Source organism: Piliocolobus tephrosceles, chromosome 6, assembly GCF_002776525.5.
Source record: "Piliocolobus tephrosceles isolate RC106 chromosome 6, ASM277652v3, whole genome shotgun sequence".
In the NCBI taxonomy this organism is placed as follows: domain Eukaryota; kingdom Metazoa; phylum Chordata; class Mammalia; order Primates; family Cercopithecidae; genus Piliocolobus; species Piliocolobus tephrosceles.
The window spans coordinates 15,918,183-15,936,622 of NC_045439.1; the positions used below are offsets into that span (position 1 = coordinate 15,918,183).

General features: G+C 54.0%; 1 protein-coding gene across 2 annotated transcripts in view; it reads left to right on the forward strand.

The window, feature by feature from the left end:
* The window catches only part of TTC7B (tetratricopeptide repeat domain 7B), a 296,302-nt gene that overhangs the window by 276,181 nt on the left and 1,681 nt on the right, over window positions 1–18,440 (forward strand). Inside the window, exons 20-21 of one of the 2 annotated variants that reach the window (XM_023205447.1) lie at window positions 7,821–7,915; window positions 8,499–8,550. In XM_023205447.1, coding sequence (XP_023061215.1) covers window positions 7,821–7,874 — 54 coding nt within the window. In that variant the 3' untranslated portion in view covers window positions 7,875–7,915; window positions 8,499–8,550. Of the gene's footprint in view, window positions 1–7,820; window positions 7,916–8,498; window positions 8,551–18,440 lie in introns of those variants that run through there. The other variant, XM_023205448.2, reaches the window with a different exon arrangement.

Consider the following 18,440-nt stretch of genomic DNA (forward strand, 5'->3'; position numbering starts at 1 on the left):
CCATCCAACCATCCAACCATCCAACCATCCAACCATCCAACCATCCAACCAACCATCCATCCATCCATCCAACCATCCATCCATCCAACCATCCATCCATCCATCCATCCAACCATCCAACCATCCATCCGTTAACAGATGAGGACACAGACGCTAGATGCTAAGAGGGCAGGACACCTGCCTGGGGTCATCATGGAATGACCTGGCAGGACTGAGATTGAGGCAGGCCTGAGGGATAAACCTTTCAAAAGTGCCCAGGTCTGCCCAGTGGAGGCGTTTTTGGACAGTGAGATGCGGGAGATGCCTCGTTTGATTCCAGGACTAGTGCTGACCCTAACTTAGGCAAGGGGTTCCTGTTCCCTGGTCTTAGTCTCCCCATCTGTAAAATTTCATTCATTCATTCACTCATTCATTCATCCAACAAATATCTATGGAATGCTCACAACATGCCAGATGCTTAGTCCAGGCACTGAGGGCACAGCAATGCGTGACACAGATGCCGCATCCACTTAGGACCTACCTTCTGGTAGAAGGAAAAAGGCAGATGAGGAATATGGCAGGTGGGGTGACGCATGGAGAAAGATGAAGCCAGGGAAGGGGTGTAGGGAGTGGCAGGGCTGCCCTTTAGAGGGTGACTAGGGAAGCCTCGCTAAGAAGGTAACATCTGGCTGAAGAAAGGCAGGTAATCTGGGAGAAGGACATCTCAGGAAGCAGGAACAGCAGGTGCAAAGGCTCAGAGGGGAGGGGGATGGTCAGGTGGTGAAGGACGAGAAGAGGTCAGAAGTTTAACAGGGGCCACACAGGGTGGGGCCTTGTGGATCATGCTAACGGTGTATATTAATTACCTGTGGTTGCAGCAAATTACCATGAACTGTCTGGGCATGGTGGCTCCTGCCTATATATATATGTATGTATCCAGGTTTGGTGGCATGCACCTGTAGTCCCAGCTGCTTGGGAGGCTGAGATGGGCTGATTGCCTGAGCCCAGGAGGTTGAGGCTGCAGTGAGTGGTCACGCCACTGCAGTCCAGCCTGCATGAGAGAGCAAGACCCTGTCTCTACAAATAAAATAAATTTTTAAATTTTAAATGACTGCAAACTTAGTGTCTTAACACAAATTTATTCTCTTTGTTTTGGAGGTCAGAAGTCACAAATCAAGGTTTCAGTGGGGCTGAGTTCCTTCCCCAGGCTCTGGAGGAGGACGGGCATCCCTGTCTTCTCCAGCAGCTGGAAGCTTCCTGCGGCCCTGGCTCGTGGCCACCTTACATTGCCTTTCCTTCCTCTGTTCCATCACTGCGTCACCTTCCACCTTTGACCTCCTGCCTCCCTCTAAGGACTCTGCTGGTTGCACTGGGCCCCCTGGATAGTCCAGGGCCATTGCTCCACCTCAAGAGCCTTCATTCAATCACAACTGCATGGCCCATCTGTCACGGAAGGCAACAATAGTCACAGGTTCCAGGGCTCAGGATGTGGACATCTTTGGGGGGCAGGGGGAGCACATTATGCTGCAGGCCACAGCGTGGGAGCTGGGAGGCTGTCAGGCTCCTGCCGTCACACAGTGACCATGGTGCTTAGACCGAGGGGCGTGGAGGAAGTGGCGAGAAGCACTGGACTGTGAAGATTCTGAAGACAGAGCCAAGAGGGGCTGCTCACACATGGAGCTGGGTGTGAGGGAGGGGAGATGCCAGGGATGAGGGTGGGGGTCTTGTCCTGAGTTACGGGAAGGGTGGCACTGACCGCCAGGAGGCAGGAGAATAGGTTGGGGAGGATTGGGGAAGGCAGGAGTCTGCTTTCAGGCAGGTTGAATACAGAATGCCTGTGGAGCCTCTGAGGCGGAGGCAGCTGGCTGGGCTGAGATGAGGCGAGAGTGTGGGAGGTGTCAGGGATGTGGGGCTGGGAGCCATGGGCCTGACGGGGCCACCTCGGGACAAGCGTAGACAAAGAGGAAGAGGTCAGGGCTGAGCTCCGGGGCTGGCGGGGTTTACAGGCTGGGAAATGAAGAGATCAGGAAAGAAGGCGCAGGAGCAGCTGCGAGGGAGGCGGAGAGCAGGCAGGGTGAGCTTCCTGGAGGAGGTGGGTGGGCTCTCTCAGTGTTCGGAGACCCCAGCAGGGTGGCCTGAGAGCTGGCCGTGGGCCTGGCAGTGTGCAGGTTGGCAGTGACCTTAACCAGAGCCATGCTGGGGGTGGAATTTTGCTCCCCCAGATTCATAGGGTGGAACCCCCGCCCCAGTGTGACTGCAGGCCCCTTAAGGAGGTAATTCGGGTGAAGTGAGGTCATCGGGAAGGGCCCCGGCCCAGTAGGACTGGTGTCCTCACCAGAAGAGACTCCAAAGTGCAAATGAGCTCACACTCAGCCACGCCAGGACACATGGAGAAGGCGGCCACCCGCAAGCCAGGAGGGAGCCTGGCAGGAACCCAGATGGGCTGGAACCTTTGCTTTGTTCTTTGAGCCTCCAGGACCATGAGAAATTAAGTTCATTGTTGAAGCCACCTGTCTGTGGCGGTTTTCTTACTGCAGCCCAAGCCAAATTAGGTGGGGTCAAGGCAGGTTGGAGCCGGCGCAAGGGGGAGGAAAAGGTAAAGTCTCTTTCAGGAGCGTAGCTGCGGAGGGGAGCTGAGAGCGCTGGGTGGGAGGCCGGTGGGGAAGGGGCCATATTGAGGGCGGGCCTCGCTGAGCACCTTGTATTTGCAGCAGCGAGGCAGGTGTGAGGAGGGAGAGAGGGAAGCTGAGGGGGCTGCCTTGGCTGGAGGCCTGGTGGTTCCGCAGAGCAGCAGCAGGGAGGCAGAGGCCTGGGGACCCCCAAGCCAGGGAGCCCTGGGGAAGGGGCACCCACTCCTCGTTGAGCAGGGAGCCAACTTCGGGCAGGGTGGGGTGGCAAATGGACCAGGAAGGGAAGGAGGAGACGGAGGAGGGAGCAGGCCCTTCTGTGAAGGAGCTGCCTGCCCCAGCCAAGAGGATCTCAGGACAGAGCCAGGCTGGGGGCCGGGGCAGGCCACTTCCCATCCCCAGCCCCATTTAGGATCCATGGGCTCATCTGTCTGTCTGTCCCTCTGCCTCCTTCCAGGTCCTGGGCCCTGGGCTGTGGCCAGGGCTCTGCTCACCCTCAGGGCTGGGTGGGGACCTCCCCAGGTGGGGAAGGGAGGGAACCAAGGCCTCCCGTTATCCTCCGTGCCGCCTACGTGTTGTCATGGGCTGGGGGAAGGTGCACGCTCGTGCACAGGTGGGCATGTCTGTGATCACGTGGAGCAACCCCAGACTCCTCCCGATGGCCCCACGCATCGCCCTGGCGGCCACATGGTCATCATCGCAGGCCTGGACCATCTGCCTTCAGGAAGTGCCCCCTTTGCCAGGCACCCTCCCCATCATCCTTGGAGTTCTCCACCTCTGCCCTGTCCACGCTGGGCCTGTCAACAGCCTGTCACCTGCTGCCCCAGCCCCAGCCCAGGTCCCTGCAGCACAGCCAGCTCCAGGCTGGAATGGGTGACCCAGCCCCACTGAAGGCATTTCAGGTCAGGGTCAGCCACTCTGGCCACTGTCTCCCTCCAGTGCCCCCGTACCCTCCCAGTGCTCAGCCCCCGCCACTCGGCCCCTCTCTCCGTATCTCCACCTTTTCGTTCCTGCTCCTCCCCAGCCACCTCTCAAGGCTGACAGGGTGCGCATTGCCCAGTGTGGGGACATCACTCCCATTGAAGTTCCGTCAACAGTGCCTTGGGCACTGGGCCAGGTGGCTGCTCCTATCCCTCCCCTGGCCTCTGCCTGCCCCATCCATCCTGCCTACTCCAGAAGCAGCCACACACTTGACCACAAACCTTTGAGGCCTGGCCAGAGTCCTCTGGGGGAGGCGGGCAGTAGCAACCGCACTGGGCCTGAGGACCCCACACAGGAAAATGGGCCGAGCCCCAGGGCTGAGCCTCAGGGCTGCAGCCGCTCCTGCCACTAGCCTTCCTCCCACATTCGTGGTCACGCGTTTCCTGCTGCCCCTGCCCACGCTGCGGCCGGATAGGAGCAGAAAAAGGACATCCTGCACCATTTCAGACAGCCATGTGCTCCTCCTGAAGGTCTTTTGGGGGCCAGGCTGAGGCCCTCCCTCACGGTCACGCCCTAGGGGACCCACTCCAGCTCTGCACCTGCCAGGGGTGATCCTCACTGTGCCACTGTCCCTCCCCCGGACCCAGAATCAGATGGGGACAGTCACCCCTGCCCAGCCTGCCTTCCGGGCTGAGATGTGAGTCTGCAGGCAGCTGTCAGGGGTGGTGTATGCCAGGCAGGGGACACCAGCGCCACCGCCCCTCAGGACCACCACACAGAGCCTCAGGGCCAGGCCTGCGGGCAGGGTTCCTCCTGGGTACTCAGTCCCCGAGTGGAGCTGACTATGGGGAGGTGGCAGGAAGGTGGTGGAGCACCTTCTGCAGGTCCGCCTAGAGCCAGCAGCTCCTGCTGACCCTCTGGGCCACCCACAGCCACCACCACCCTCCTCGACTCCCTCATCTCCTGCTGTTTGGCTCTTGACCCCCTGAGGACAATAGGGTTTCCTGGTGACCACTGGGCTGTGGGTCACACAGATCTGGCTGGAATCCCAGTTCTGCCTGGCCCTGTCACCTCTGATGGGGAAGCACTCTGTCTCCTCGTCTCTACGGAGGGGGAGTAACTTCCCTTACGGGCTTTTGGGGATATTAACAGAGGTCAACCTGGACAGGGCATGGAGCCTGGACCCCGGGGTGCACCGTAAAGGCTTTCCTTCTTTCTTGCACCCTCAGGCGAGGGGTGAGTGGCTGCTGCGACGTGCTGAGGGGTCCCTGAAGCAGGGCAGGAAGGGCAGAGCTATCTGCAGCTGAGGCGGAGTCCGAGTCCCGCTCCGCATGGAGGAGGAGGTGAGGGGCCTGGTCAGCATGGGCACAGCTGGGGCCCTCTGTGACCGCCACCACCCTTGACTCTGCCTCCTTGACCCCATAGGGTCATCCTCAGGCCCCGGGTCCGGCCAAGGCCTGAGGAGGGTCATGCAGCCCTGTCCCACTTGGCTCCCATCTGCCGCTGCCTGAGTGGTGCCTGTGCCCAAGGGCTCGGACTGTGGGCCTCCTGGGCTAGAGCTTGAATCGTGGCCTGGCCACCCACTCTCCTAGGAGCCTTAGGCGAGTCACTAGTCCTCTCTGAGCCTCGATTTCCTCATCTGTGAAATGGGGAGAACAAGACAGTTGTAAAGATTCAGAGGGTGTGTAAAACGCAAGCACATGGCTGACCAGAGCCCAGCCCCACCTGATGTGGCTCCTGTTCTGGACGTGGCAGGAGGTCAGGGTTTCCAGCCTGAGATTAGCTGTACCCACAAAGGCACAGCTACCAGGAAGGTGACCTCCCCAAGCCCACAGAGGCTTCCTGGGCACCCAGCCCAGCCTGAAACCTCCACCCAGGTGGCAGTGAGGCCTTCCTGCCTGTGTTCAGCCATGGTATATTGAGGACCCCTGACCAGACACAGGTACCTGGCCTGGGGAGCTGGCGGTCTTATTGGGGACTGGGGAGACAGACTCCAAACAGGGGGTAAATAAATAAGAATTACCAGCTTGATGATGAGAGCAAATTTTAAGTGACAGGTGGAGGGTTACTTTAGATGGGATGGTCGGGGACACCCCTGTGAGACAGTAACATGGAGTGACAAGAAGGTGCCACCCTGGAGGACTCTGGGGTTCTCCACTTTTAAGAAGGATCGTGAGCAGAAGCCCAAAAGCTTCAGGTTCTGCCACTTTCTACTACATGACTAGGACCAGCCAGTTTGCAAAAGGGCTGGCCTGTCCTCACATTGCCAGCAAGGACCAGACCACGTGAAGAGGGAAGAGCATCCTGTAATCTGCAAATACGGGACCAACTCTAAATTCTCTCCAGAGTTTCTTTTTTTTTTTTTTTTTGAGACGGAGTCTTGCTCTGTCGCCCGGGATGGAGTGCAGTGGCCGGATCTCAGCTCACTGCAAGCTCCGCCTCCCGGGTTCACACCATTCTCCTGCCTCAGCCTCCCGAGTAGCTGGGACTACAGGCACCCGCCACCTCGCCCAGCTAGTTTTGTTTTTTTGCATTTTCAGTAGAGATGGGGTTTCACCGTGTTAGCCAGGATGGTCTCGATCTCCTGACCTCGTGATCCACCCGTCTCGGCCTCCCAAAGTGCTGGGATTACAGGCTTGAGCCACCATGCCCGGCCACCAGAGTTTCTTTCTTTAATATGTTGTCCAAAGGTAACTGTGTTGATTTTTACAAATATTTTTATATAGCAGTTTTGGTTGTTTTTTGTTTGTTTCTTTCTTTTTGTTCTATTTGAGACAGGGTCTCACTCTGTCACTCAGGCTGGAGTACAGTGGCACGAGCTCAGTTCACTGCAGCCTCCATCTCTCAGGCTCAAGTGATCCTCCCACCTCAGCCTCCTGAGTAGCCGGGACTACAGATGCCAAGCCCCACTAATTTTTTGCAGAGACGGAGTTTCGCCATGTTGCCCAGGCTGGTCGCCAATTCCTAGGCTCAAGTGATCCGGTCCCCTCAGCCTCTCAAAGGTCTGGGATAACAGGTGTGAGTCATTGTGCCTGGCCTATGCAACAGTTTTAGAAACAAGATTAAATAAGAAAGGGACAGAGCTCAGACACAATGAGACTTTTCAGTCCAGTGTTTTCAGATTCTCAGGTTTCAACTTCATAATTTCACTTCAAAAATTTCAACTTCAAATTTCACTTCATTGCTTTCAAAATCTTGAGCCAGCTTGTCCTTTGGATCTGGGCTGTGCCTGTCTGCACTGGCAGATGGACAGAGCTCCTGTGTAGAAATGAAGCCAGTTCACCCATGGCCCCCCCTTTTTTTTTTTTTTTTTGAGATGGAGTTTTGCTCTTGTTGCCCAGGCTGGAGTGCGGTAGTGTGATCTCAACTCACTGCAACCTCTGCCTCCCGGGTTCAAGCGATTCTCCTGCCTCAGCCTCCTGAGTGGCTGGGATTACAGGCATGCGCCATCACGCCCGGCTATTTTTTAATTTTATTTTATTTAGTAGAGACAGGGTTTCACCATGTTGGTCAGGCTGGTCTCAAACTCCTGACTTCAGGTGATCTGCCTGCCTCAGCCTCCTGAAGTGCTGGGATTACAGGCATGAGCCACTGCACTTGGCGGCCTTTTTTTTTTTTTTTTTTTTCTTTGTGATCATAAAACCTACACCCACTGTATCAGCTGCTTGTTGCTGCTGTAACAAATTGCCACAAATGTAGTGGCTTAGAACAACACACATTTCTTTCTTTCTTTTTTAAGTCATAACAATATACTTTAATCTCATAACAACTTCAATTGAATATAAAACTCTTTATATTTTCAGCTATTAATATTAAAATTATATCATTTTATATCCTGTATTAACAGATTTATGCAGATTTACATTTTGTTCTTCAAATTCTATAGAATTTTAATTTTTTATTTTCATAGATTATTGGAGAACACAGTGTTTGGTTACATGAGTAAGTTCTTTAGTGGTGATTTGTGAGATTTTGGTGCACCCATCACCCGAGCAGTATCCACTGCCCCCGATAAAACAACGCGCATTTCCTGTCTTCCGTGTAGTTCTGGGAGTCAGAAGTCTAAAACGGGTCTCGTGGGGCAAAAGACAAAGTGATGGCAGGGCTGTTCCTTCTGGAAGTACTAGGAAAGACATCAAGCCTTGCCCTTTCCAGTTTTTCGGGGGTGCGCTTGGCTCATGGTCATATTCACAGCCAGCAGTGGCGTCACTCTGACCTCTGCTGCAGAGTGATCTCTGTGACACCTCCTTCTCTGCCTCTGACCCTCCTGTCTCCCTCTTTCACTTGTAACAGCCTCCTGACTACATTGGTCTTACCTGGATAATCCAAGACACTCTCCCTGTCTGAAGATCCCTCATCAAACTGCATCTGCAAACTCCCTTTTGCAGGTAAGTGACCGTCTTCACAGGTTCCAGAGATTAGGATGCAGACATCTTTGGGGACCATCACTTCACTTACCATACTCACCATGGGGACAATTTCAGAAATATGAAGACGAAGATCATTAAATTCCACTGTTTAGTGCTCACCTTCTCAGCATTTTGGCCTATTGCCTTCCAGCATTTTCCCACGCATATAGATTTTTTTTTCTTCTTTTTTAGACAGAGTCTCACACTGTCGCCAGGCTGTGGTGCAGTGGCATGATCTTGGCTCACTGCAACCTCTGCCTCCCGGGTTCAAGTGATCCTCCTGCCGCAGCCTCCCCACTAGCTAGGATTACAGGTGCCCGCCACCATGCCCAGCTAATTTTTTGCATTTTTAGTAGAGACGGAGTTTCACCATGTTAGCCAGGATGGTCTTGATCTCCTGACCTCATGATCCACCTGTCTCGGCCTCCCAAAGTGCTGGGATTTACAGGCATGAGCCACCGCACCCAGCCAAGTATACATATTTAATGAAGTAAAATCATACTATCTATAACACTATGGATCTTTTCACTTAATATTCTCTTGTTGTTAAAACTCTTTCTAGATAACTTAGAGACGGCATAACCACCCCTCACATGGATGCACTGCAGACTGTTTAACCCATTCTCTATTGTCAATGATTTCAGTGGTTTCACATTGTCATACTACATACGATGGAATAAATTAATGCCAGCTCACAATTATTGAGCATTTATTATGTACCAATCATTCGACATGTATTAACTCCTCTAATCCTCATGACAATCCTATGATATGGATACAATTATTAGTGATACAGGTCCAGGTGAGAAATGAAGCCCTCTTCAGAAGATGAAGAAACTTGCCCAAGTTTGGGTGATACTACAGCAAGCCTTGAACCAGGTCACCTGACTTCAGAATCCACACTCCTAACCACTCACATGCTCATTTTTTTCCCCAACATCTCTGATTATCTATCTTAGGATAGAATTAGGATAGGCAGAATGGCAGTTCATTGGGCTATATTTATTGAGGGCTTAGTTTGTGCATTTTCCATGGGCTCACTCAGTTAATCCTCATGATGCCAAGAAGTGGTCTGTTAACTGGCTGAAGCCACGCTGGTTGGCTCCAGTAGCTAGACTCTGCCTGGAACCTGTGTATGGTAGCCAATCATTAGCGGTAGGGAGGGCTACGGCCTCTCCCTGACAAACTCACCTTGCCAGACGGTGCCCCCATGAGTGCAAAGTGCAGTCAGATCCCACTATCAGAAACAGGTAACAAAGTGCAGTTGGATCACACCATCAGAAACAGGTAACAGCGCAGTTGGATCACACCATATCTGACCAATACCCCTCAAAACTATCAACAGCATGAAGAAAGAAAAGTTTAAGAAGCCCACGAAGACATAACTAAATATTAGGTGGTACAGGGTCCTGGATGGGAAAGGCACTGTATTAGTACGTCGTCATGCAGCCAATAAAGACATACCCGAGACTAGGTAATTGATAAAGAAAACAGGTTTAATTGACTCACAGTTCAGCACGACTGGAGAGGCCTCAGGAAACTTACATTCATGGAGGAAGGGGAGGCAAACATGTCCTTCTTCACACGGCAGCAGGAAGAAGTGCCAAGTAAAAAGAGGGGAAAAAAAACCCCTTATAAAACCATCAGATCTCATGAGAACTCACTATCATAAGAACAGCATGAGGGTAACCACCCCCATGATTCAATTACCTCCCATCTGGTCCCTCCCACAACATGTAGGGATTATGGGAACTACAATTCAAGATGAGATTTGGGTGAGGACACAGCCAAATCATATCAGGCACATTCGTATTATAAGCTGCTGACATCTAAATAAAGTCTGGAGTTTGGTTACTAGTAATGTACTGATGTCAGTTCCTTTGTTGGCACAAATGTACCAGGTAACATAAAGGGTTATATTAGGGGAAACCGAGTGAAGAGTAAGTGGGAATTCTGTATGTTATCTTTGCAACTTTTCAGTGTTCTAAAATTATCCCAAACTTAATAGTTTATTTTTTTTAAGTAAGGTCTAGGCCAGCAAACACAAGAAAAAATGTTCAACGTCATTACTCACTAGGGAAATGCAAGTCAAAACTCCAAGAGATACCACCTCACACCCACTAGAATGTCTATAATCAAAAAGACAGACAATAACAAATGTTTGTGAGGACGTGGGGAAATTGGAACCCTCATATGTTGCTGGTGGGAATGTAAAATGGTACAGCCGCTTTGGAAAACGGTTTGGCAGTTTCTTAAAAAGTTAAACATAGAATTATCCAGGAATTCCTCTCTTAGTATGTACCCCAGAGAAAAGGAAATATATGTACAGATATAAAATACAACGACTTCTCCGCAAATGATTATAGCAGCTTTATTTGTAATAGCCAAAAACTGATCACAATCCAAATGTCCACCAATAGATCAAAGGAGAAGCAAATTGTGATCTATTTCATACGAGGGGCTTGGTGCCTGCAACAACATGAGTGAATCTCCGGATAGTGGTGACGAGTTGGAGGAGCCAGTCAAAAAAGAAAGTGCTGTGTGATTCCATTTATAGAAAACTCTAGAAAATGTGGACTAATCTAGAGTGATGGAAAGCAGACCCATGATTGCCTGGGACAAGGAGCCTTGGGGGTGGAGGGGGGCCAGGGGGAGGAGTTTCAAAGGTGATAAGGACATTTTGAGGGTGGTGGATGTGATCCCTATCTTAATTGTGGCGATGGCTTCATGGATAGATACAAATGTCAAAACATATTGAACTGTATACTTTAAATGCTTGCACTTTACCACATGCCAATCACATCTTCATAAAGCTGTCTTTTTGGTTTTTTTGTTTGTTTTTTTAAAAAAGGCCTGGAAATGGAGATGAGGACAGCCTGGCCTCAGTCTCCCCACTTGCAATGTGGGGGATCCCCATGTGCCTTGCACCCCCTGAGAGCTCCAGGCTTAGGAGGAGACCAAGGTGAGCCCTGCTTCTAGCCAGAAACCCCAAGGCGCTAACCCCCAGGGCTGGGTAGCTGCAGGGCCCAGGCTACTGCCCCTCCGGGGATGGACAGGTGCGAGGTCCCTCCAGAGGCATGACCTGTTTCCGGCAGGCCGTGGCCGTGAGGAGAAGAGTGAGGAGGTCCCTTTCTTTTTTCTTCCTGAATAAAAAAAATGCATGATGCTACATGTGCCTTGGGATTTTTCAACACAATTATCTAAAAATAGTGTGGGCCACCACAGCCTGATTCCTTTTTAGGAAGGATTTTGGGAGCCCAGCCTGTCCTGGCGGCCAGCTCAGGAAGTGGAGGCTTGTCTGGGTGGGGCTGGAGCTGCGGCGACCCTTCCCTTGCTCTGGCCAGGCCCACCCCGTCTCCCAGTTCTCCGAGAGCCGGGCTACCAGGAGTGCCTGGTAGAGTGGCCAGTAGCTTCCTGGCTGGGCCCACAGTCCCGCTGAATTTCAGCCCTGCTGCTAGGGCACTGCGTGATTTCTCTGTGCCTCACTTTCCCCAACAGAAAAGTAGAAGTTGTTGATCACAGTCAACAAGGCCCAGCAGAGACCGGAAAGAGGCTACTGAGGGAGGGTTGATGGGTGTCCGTGTCCCAGCCGAGCCTCTGTTCTTGCAAAGTCAGGCGAACCGTCCGGGTGTCCTGAACAACTCTTGACACCTTGCCTGCCCCACCCAGGCCTTGGGACCAGCAGGGTGAGACCCAAGGCCTGGATTCCCAAGGCCCACAGTGACCAGCTCAGGTTGGCTCCACTGCTCACCTTCTGCTGACACATTCTGTCTCTGTGGGGAGATAAAGGTCACACCCTGCACGTGGACTCCTTTTTTTCTAGGGAGCATGGTGGGTTCTGGAGGCCCAGCACAGCTCCCTGTCCACCCACAAGCAAAGGCCTTGGCCCACGGCCGTGGTGCCCCCAAACACCACGTGGCCTGTGGCTGAGGCCTGGACCATCATGCCTGTGGGCAGGGGTCAGGACACATTTTCTGATCACCTACTGTGTGGCTGGTGCTCTTCTGAACCTGAAGGCCCAGTTCTTATCTCTCAGGGTCTGTGGTCCAAGAAAGAAAAATCCAGCAACTCAAATAATTTCAAAATGACTCAGAACCTTGCATTTCTATCTCTCTCTCTCTCTTTTTTTTTTTTTTTTTTTTTTTGTTGAGACAGAGTCTCACTCTGTCACCCAGGCTGGAGTGCAGTGGCACAGTCTTGGCTCACTGCAACCTCTGCCTCCTGGGTTCAAGTGATTCTCCTGCCTCAGCCTCCTGAGTAGCTGGGATTACAGGTGTGTGCCACCATACTTGGCTAATTTCTGTATTTTTAGTAGAGTTGGGCTTTCACCATGTTAGTCAGGCCGGTCTCGAGCTCCTGACCTCGTGATCCATCTGCCTCAGCTTCCCAAAGTGCTGGGATTACAGGCGTGAGTCTCCACGCCCAAAAACTTTGAGGGAGCTTTAAGCACCCAGCCTGTGGGCATCCCGCCCTTCTCTGCTCAGTGAGGCCATTGGTGACTAGCTCTGCGGAACCCATGGCCAGCCGCACCCAGACTGCAGGCTCACGTGTGTACACACAGACACGCACCATGCACACACCCAGGTGCCACACCTCCCTGGGAGCAGGGAGGGATGGAGGGGGCTGGGCAGCCTCTCGTGGTGTTGTCAGGCCTGCCTCCCATGGGCTGCTGTTGCCCAGGCAACCTCCACAGGCTCAGGGCCGGACGCCAAAGGACCGGCTCCCTCCTCCCATGCTCTGGTGCCCGTGTGGGGCAGGGTCTCTCTTTGAGTGCTCTGGCCACAGCTCTTTTTACAGAGTAGGGGGAGGGCAGAGGGTGGCGTGGAGCACTGCTGTGGCTGCAAAAAGCGACAGGATTGGGTGGGGGCCAAAGAAGCCACTCCCCCCAGGCACATCCAGCTCCCTAGAGAGATCTCAGGGGACAGGTGATGGGGTAGGTGTTCGGAGCACACTCCAGAGGCCAGGGAAGGACTGCAGCCAGGAGAAAGGGGAGGCGCCCAGGTCGTGGCATGAGAAGGAGTCTCCCCTGTGGTCACCACCACGCCAGGCCAGGACCAGTGCCTGGAGGAAGCCACTCCTGACCGCAGCCCCCGCGGCTTCTCCTCCCACTACTCCTGGCTGGTTTTCCTGACCAGAGTCTTCCCTGGTGTTGTTCGCTCTTCTGCTCCTTTCAAATTGCCCTGAGTGGTCCCAGCATCCTCACAGACGCCCACACTTGTCCTTCCACTCAGGCAGAGGGGCTTGAAACCCAGAGCTGGCGCTCTTCCCATAGCAACAGCAGAGGTAAAGAGTTTGCCCTTGACTTCGTGGCCCACGGTGACGCACTGTTGTGAGTGCCTGAGTGTGTCCGCCCAGCCAAAGGACCCTCCCCGCCTCTGTTTCTCCCACAGGGGTCTTGGCCCGAGTGCCCTGTGCTAGTGCGATTGCTGAGCCCGCCTCACTCAGCACAGCGCCACGTTCAGCAGGCACCCACCGGGCACCAGGCACCCACCATGCACCAGGCACACCGCACAAGAAGCCTGGCAGGCGGTGCTCTGGACATCCTTCCCCCAGCCCAGGCGTTCAGGGAGTAAGCAGAGAATGGAGGACTAGGTCAGCTTCTCTGTCCTCACTGGAGCCACAGCCATGGGTGCTGGAGTCAGGCACCGTGGGTTTCAAGTCCAGCTCGACTGTGTATCTGCAGCATGACTTTCAGTCTGTCACTTGTCCCCTCTGTGCCCCACCTTACTCATCTGTAAATGAGGGTTAATAAAGGCACCTACCTTGTTTATTAGTTTGTTGTAAAAATCAAATCTGACCATGTCTTGAAAGCCTCAAGTACAAAGTGTCTGGTGCGGTGAGCATCAGCTATTTGGTTTAGAGGGACGCAACGCAGGGAGAAGCAGGGCCTGTGCCTTCTTGCCCGTGTTCCTCTTACAAGGGTCACACGGCCATGGGAGTTCCCACTCTGGGCCTCAGTTTCCCCAACTGGGGGCTGAGAAGGTGAGGCTCACCTTCTCAGAGCATATCACCTTCTCAGAGCACACACTCCAGAGTCTCTGACTGTCATGTCTCCTACAGGCCAGGACTGCTGGGGACGCAGGCAGAGCCAAGGGCATCCAGTTGCTGTGTGACGTTAGACAGATCACCCCTCCCAGGGCCTCTGCTCGGTCTCCTGTCCTGTAAGAGGCTCCAGCTGGTGCTGTTCCCGCCCAAACACCTTTGTGAGCTGTGGAAAACATCAGAGACCTCAGGAGGTCCTTCTAGCCGGGGCCTGCTGCATGCCAGGTCTCCATGGCACTCAACCCTGCAAGGTCACGGCTCCCAAGAGGCTGGGCGCTTGCTCGAGGCCTCGGCAAGAACAAAGCTGGTCTCTGCACCTTGGTCTGTTGGGCCCCAAGACCTTTGCTATAACCGTCTCCTTCTGCCTCAGCCCCTGGCCCCACCCTACCTCCCAGAAAGTCCTCCCCCAAGTTCCTGGGTGAGAGCCGATGGCCCTGGCGTGTGACAGCGTCGGGCTTTCTCCCATCAGAAGACAATGTTTCCCTCTCCTTGGCTGTACTTTCTTTGAATGATTTTTTGGCTCAAGGCCCAAGCTGGATCAAAGACTCCCTGCGGGAGGACAGTAGGAAAGGACGGCGGGTTTGCGCTGAGAACATCGTGGAGGTAAAGCTTGTGGCTTAGGGTCTGGAGGGGACGGATGGGCCCAGGAGGCGGGGCTGCCTCAGGCTCCAAATGGGGAAGGGGTGTGGAACCTGTCTGTCTCTCACCGCAGATGCAGAAGAGGAGGTGAGGACAAGGGGCACGGGGTGGAGAAAGGAGCCCTTTAGGGGGAAGTGAGAACAGGAGTTTCTCAGCTGTGACTGGAAAACCTCTGGGCCCAGGCTTGAAGTCCCAGTGGACCCCTGTCTTCAGAGAAGCCTGAAAGATCTGCTCAGACAAGGAAGGGGGTGAGGTTGGGGCAAGGAGCCTGGGACAGTCTCTAGGAGCTTCGGACTCCCTTCACTTTCCTTCTCTCTCACTCAGCACCATCCCCTCCCCACCTGCCAGGCTGGACCCAACTGGGGAAGCCTGGAAAGCACCCCTTGACTTGGTGGGTCCTGGTCTCAAGGGAAAAGGAAACTCTCCTGAGAGTAGCTGCCCTCTGGCTGGGCCTCAAAGGTGCCAGGAGGGGAAAGGACCAGGGCCTGGAAAACAACCTGCTGATGGCAGCCTGGAGCTAGCTCTGCAGGGCGGGGGGCCATGCAAGTGGTAAACAAGAGGGAGGTGGCTCACCCCTTGGGAACTGCTGCTGATGTTGTTTTGGAGAAGGGAGCAGGAGGCAGCCACTGTGGAGTGCTAGGGCCCTGGAGAGCCAGAGAGAGCCACTGCAACTGAGGCAGTCCTGCTGGAGCCCAGGAGTCTGGGAAAGCCAGTAAAGATTAGGGTGAGGGAGGCCCAACTGCACCTCTGAGGGCTAAGGAGAGACCCTCCCTCTAGACAGAGTCATCAGGGTTTGTCCAGAATGCCCTGGGTTTCATACACACTGACCTAAGTGACTTTGCATGTGCACACACCCTGCACACAGACCCCTGCACACATGTTCACATGCACTGCTGCACACATGTACACACACCCTGCACACAGACCCCGGCACACACACTCCTGCACACACACTCCTGCACATACACACACTCACACACAGCTCTGCAGACACAGGTTCTGTGTGAGGCCACATGGTTCAAGTCTTAGCATCACCACTTCTTGGCTCTAAATGTGGGCATTTCACTTACACTGTCTAAGCCTCAGCTTCCCCATCTGTCAGGTGGAACCAGTATTCTTGTCCTACCTCTGGGTGACTGCGAGGTTGGCAATGCCAACTGCCAGCTTAGACCCATGCAAGTCATTGCCTCCCCATGTAGTTAAGGAAACTGCATCTCAGCAAGGTCGAGGGAGTGGCCCCAGTGCCTGGGCCAAGTAACAGGACAGGACTTGAATCACATTTTGAACCGAGGTCACCTGCACATCACACCTCCATATTCAACCATAAGTGCCCACACGAGTTAGCAACTTGTGCACACTCGTAGATGCACATGACAGTAATAACAACCACCATTATGGGCAGTTACCATAGGCTGGGCATTGTGCTAAGTGTTTTACCCATGCTCACATGGTGTTTTACCCTCAGTGCTTCCCTGATGTGTTTGGCTGCAAGTAACAGAATTCAACGAAACCACAAATACAGCCATTGTTACTTCACAAGGACCCTGGGCAGAGGCAGTTTCAGGGTGGCTTGGTAGCTTGGTGAGGTCATCAAGGACCCAGGTTCTTTCCCTCTCTCTGCCCACCATCCTCCATGTTAACTTGGTGCTACATAGTTGCAGGATGGCTGCTGCAGCACCGGCCACCATGTCTGCACTCCAGCATGAAAGAAAGTGAGGGTGGACCTAAGAGAACTCTCCTTTCACACACTTCTCTTTTGTTAAGAAGCAAAAGCTCTCCCAGAAGCATCCCCCCAAAACTTGCCCTTACACTTCATTGCCTGAAATTGGGTCAATGGCCCCTAGCTGCAAAGGAGCCTGGGCAAGAAAGGGCCTGGCACAGGGGTACAGGGCCATCATCACTGACTTATACAATGAAGCAAGACTTGTCCCTGGGGACAAGCATTCTGCTGCCTCGAACAAAATCAGCGTTCTGTCGGCCAGAAAGAGGAGGTGAAGGTGGATGAAAATGTCTACCTCTTGTGCCCTTCAGCACCATCCTTCATCCCTCCTCCAGGGGGCAGTGTGGGACAGAGGACACAGAAGGCACAGGGGTTTGAACTCCTGGTGGGGGATGAGGGGACCCCAAATTCCAGTGCAGCTGCGTCCTTAAGAGCAGCAAACCCAGCCAGCAACAGGCCTGCTACATACAGCTTCCTGGAACAAGGCGCGAACCTGGTTGTGCCCACCCCAGGCACCAGAATCCAGGTCACAATGGCATGTGTCCCCCAACCCAGACATCTAGTGCTGTGGTTCTCAACCTTTGTTTCTTCCTGCCATGACACTTGGATGGGATGGCTGCATGCCCATGGCCGTCCTACCCTTCACCAGCCCTCGCCAAAACATACCTGCCTGCAAGTGCCCGATGATGCTGTCATGGGGTAGCCTGGAGTCCTCTCTAACTCAAGACGACAGGAAGTCAGCAGCTCACCTCCCCGGGCATCACACGGAGTCAGCCAGGAGTCCCTCGCGTGGGGAATGACTGCCTCGTGGAGCATATGTGAAGATGGTTTGTTGAGAAGGGCTGGCTGTCAGGTTCCTTCTGGAATGAACATTAATCCGGCCTGCCCTTCAGTCAACACAGCTTGAGGACCAGTCCTGGCTGAGTGCCGAGAGCAGGGCTTGGCTGTCCAGGACCAACCATGGGTCTTTTTTGGGAGATGCATCCCTGTTTGGATTTTATCTGAAAGCCCCCTCTCCAGGGTCCTGCTGACGCCATGTGTGCCCTGTGGGCCTTGATCCGGGTCATGCATTCTGGGGGCGCCCTCCTGAGCTGGAGCCCTAGCCACTGTGCACACGATGTTTGGGGTCCCTGACCCTGCCAAAGCTCCAAGCTCCATGGAGCACCCTTCCTGCCTGCCCAGCCAGCAGCTTCTAGTGGAAGTTTGTTTCCTTCTGCACGCTCTGCAGTGCTGGCCACCGGCCTAATGAGCACGGCTTCTTGCTTTATGTTAGGCCCTGCAGATCTCCGACAGCAGCTGTCTCTGTCCCAGGCACTGGCAGAGGGAGGGGATGGAGTCCCCTCCAGATCAGAGTCAGAGATGGAAGCAGAAGCCCCTCCAGGCAGCACATGGCCCCAGGACACTTGCTGGGTGGGCCCCAAGAAATCTCATACTTGTCGGGCAGTGCAGGACTCAGCACCTTTGGACAGATCTCCCTCCCACTGTCTCCCTAAACACTGAGAACTGAGCTTCTTATAAATGCTTTTGGGTGTTAAGAATGGGGCTTGGGAAGGCTGTGATCACACCACTGCACTCCAGCCTGGGTGACAGAGCAAGGCCCTGTCTCGAAGGAAAAAAGAAGAGTGTGGCGGTAGATCTGGGTGGCCCTTCCCTCTGAGAGGGAGAGTGGCAGGGAGCGGCTGGGTGTGAGGGATGCGTGTGCCACGGCTCAAGGAGAGGGAGTCCCCACAGGTCCCCACATGGCTGTGTCAGCAGCTCTGGTTTCCAGCAAGTGGTGGGAGGGGAGGACGTGTTTGTCTGAAAAGGTTACTGAAGGTTGTTTCACTCAAAGGATTTAGTTCTTTGCATCCTGGCCGCTTGGAGCCCAGAGCTGGGGGAGGTGGGAGACACAGTGGGGTTTTCAGCTCATCTCTGCTCTGGGCGGGCTGGGAGCAGGGGCAGGGACTGAGTGTCCTCTGTGGCTGCCGCCGCACTCCTTGCAAGAAGGGAGGGGGTTCTGGTGAGGAAGGGCCAGAGCCCAGGTGTTCATACCTGCTGTGTGCTGAGCCTGTGCGGATGCTGCCCAGGTGTTCACACCCGCTGTGTGCTGAGCCTGTGCGGGTG